General features: G+C 34.8%; 1 protein-coding gene across 3 annotated transcripts in view; it reads right to left on the minus strand.

Moving 5' to 3' along the window:
* LOC107612825 (ABC transporter C family member 13) overlaps positions 1–981 on the minus strand; it is a 19,286-nt gene that overhangs the window by 17,167 nt on the left and 1,138 nt on the right. For all 3 annotated transcript variants that reach the window (XM_016314578.2, XM_016314576.2, XM_016314577.2), the window contains exons 3-6: positions 857–956; positions 542–697; positions 317–448; positions 86–186 (exon numbers count right to left, since the gene is read on the minus strand). In XM_016314578.2, the coding sequence (XP_016170064.1) occupies positions 86–186; positions 317–448; positions 542–697; positions 857–956 (489 nt within the window). The remainder of the gene's footprint in view (positions 1–85; positions 187–316; positions 449–541; positions 698–856; positions 957–981) is intronic.

Consider the following 981-nt stretch of genomic DNA (forward strand, 5'->3'; position numbering starts at 1 on the left):
TTTCAAAATTTTATCTGATGTTGAATGCTTATCAAAAATATAAAATAGAAAGCGACTATGATAAGAATGACAGGAAGGTATATACCTTCTTTTGAAAGACTCTCTCTTCACCCTAATCACATTTATAGCTGTGCCATACGTGATACTCAAGAGAACAACTAAGCTTTCCACGATGCAAACTGAAACCTGCAACGAAATTTAAGACAAATTGCCACATGCAGTCAACTGGCAATATTCATTGTTAAAGGAACAAAAGATGTTAGTAATAAAGAAAGTTGACATGCCCGGAAGATCCTATGGCATCAAGTAATAGTACCTCCAATGATGGGAATGTAGTCACCAAACGGAGGACCCCCAAAATTGGTTTCAGAATCCACCAGAAGCATAAAACACGACTGAAGATTATGTAATGACTGCTGGCACGCTTTGAGAAGAGAATGATATTTGTCTACATATAGGATTGTAAGTGAGGTTTTAGATCACATAAAACCACATGCCTTATACTATGCAGAATACTGTAGCTTAACTCTAAGAAACTTACCCACACAATCAATTCAGAACAGCTATAAAACCACTTATGATATCCAACAAACTGACTATTATGTTCTTTCTTCCACACAAAAATAATTTCCAGGACTGAAAGGCATGCTTCAATAGCTGGTACAAAATAAAGAACCGATTTCTCTGGAACAGTCATCTGTTTACTCATTGCAAAAACATCAACGTAAGAAGATATCTTATGTACATCCTTAAAAGTTAAAATACAAAAATCATAAGTATGAAGATTTATTGATTTATCCTCTTTTCTTTTTTGGTGGTAGTTTCAGGTGGCTTCTAATCAACTTTTAACTATTACCTGCACATCCGATCCGTGAACTCCTCGACCACTCTTCTGCTTAAATCCAAGCACAACAATAATAATAGTAGTCACTATATTCAATCCAATGCCTAAAAGAGTAGGTATTATTAAGGAAAATCAAA

The sequence above is a fragment of the Arachis ipaensis genome, chromosome B08 (genome assembly GCF_000816755.2).
Source record: "Arachis ipaensis cultivar K30076 chromosome B08, Araip1.1, whole genome shotgun sequence".
Lineage (NCBI taxonomy): Eukaryota > Viridiplantae > Streptophyta > Magnoliopsida > Fabales > Fabaceae > Arachis > Arachis ipaensis.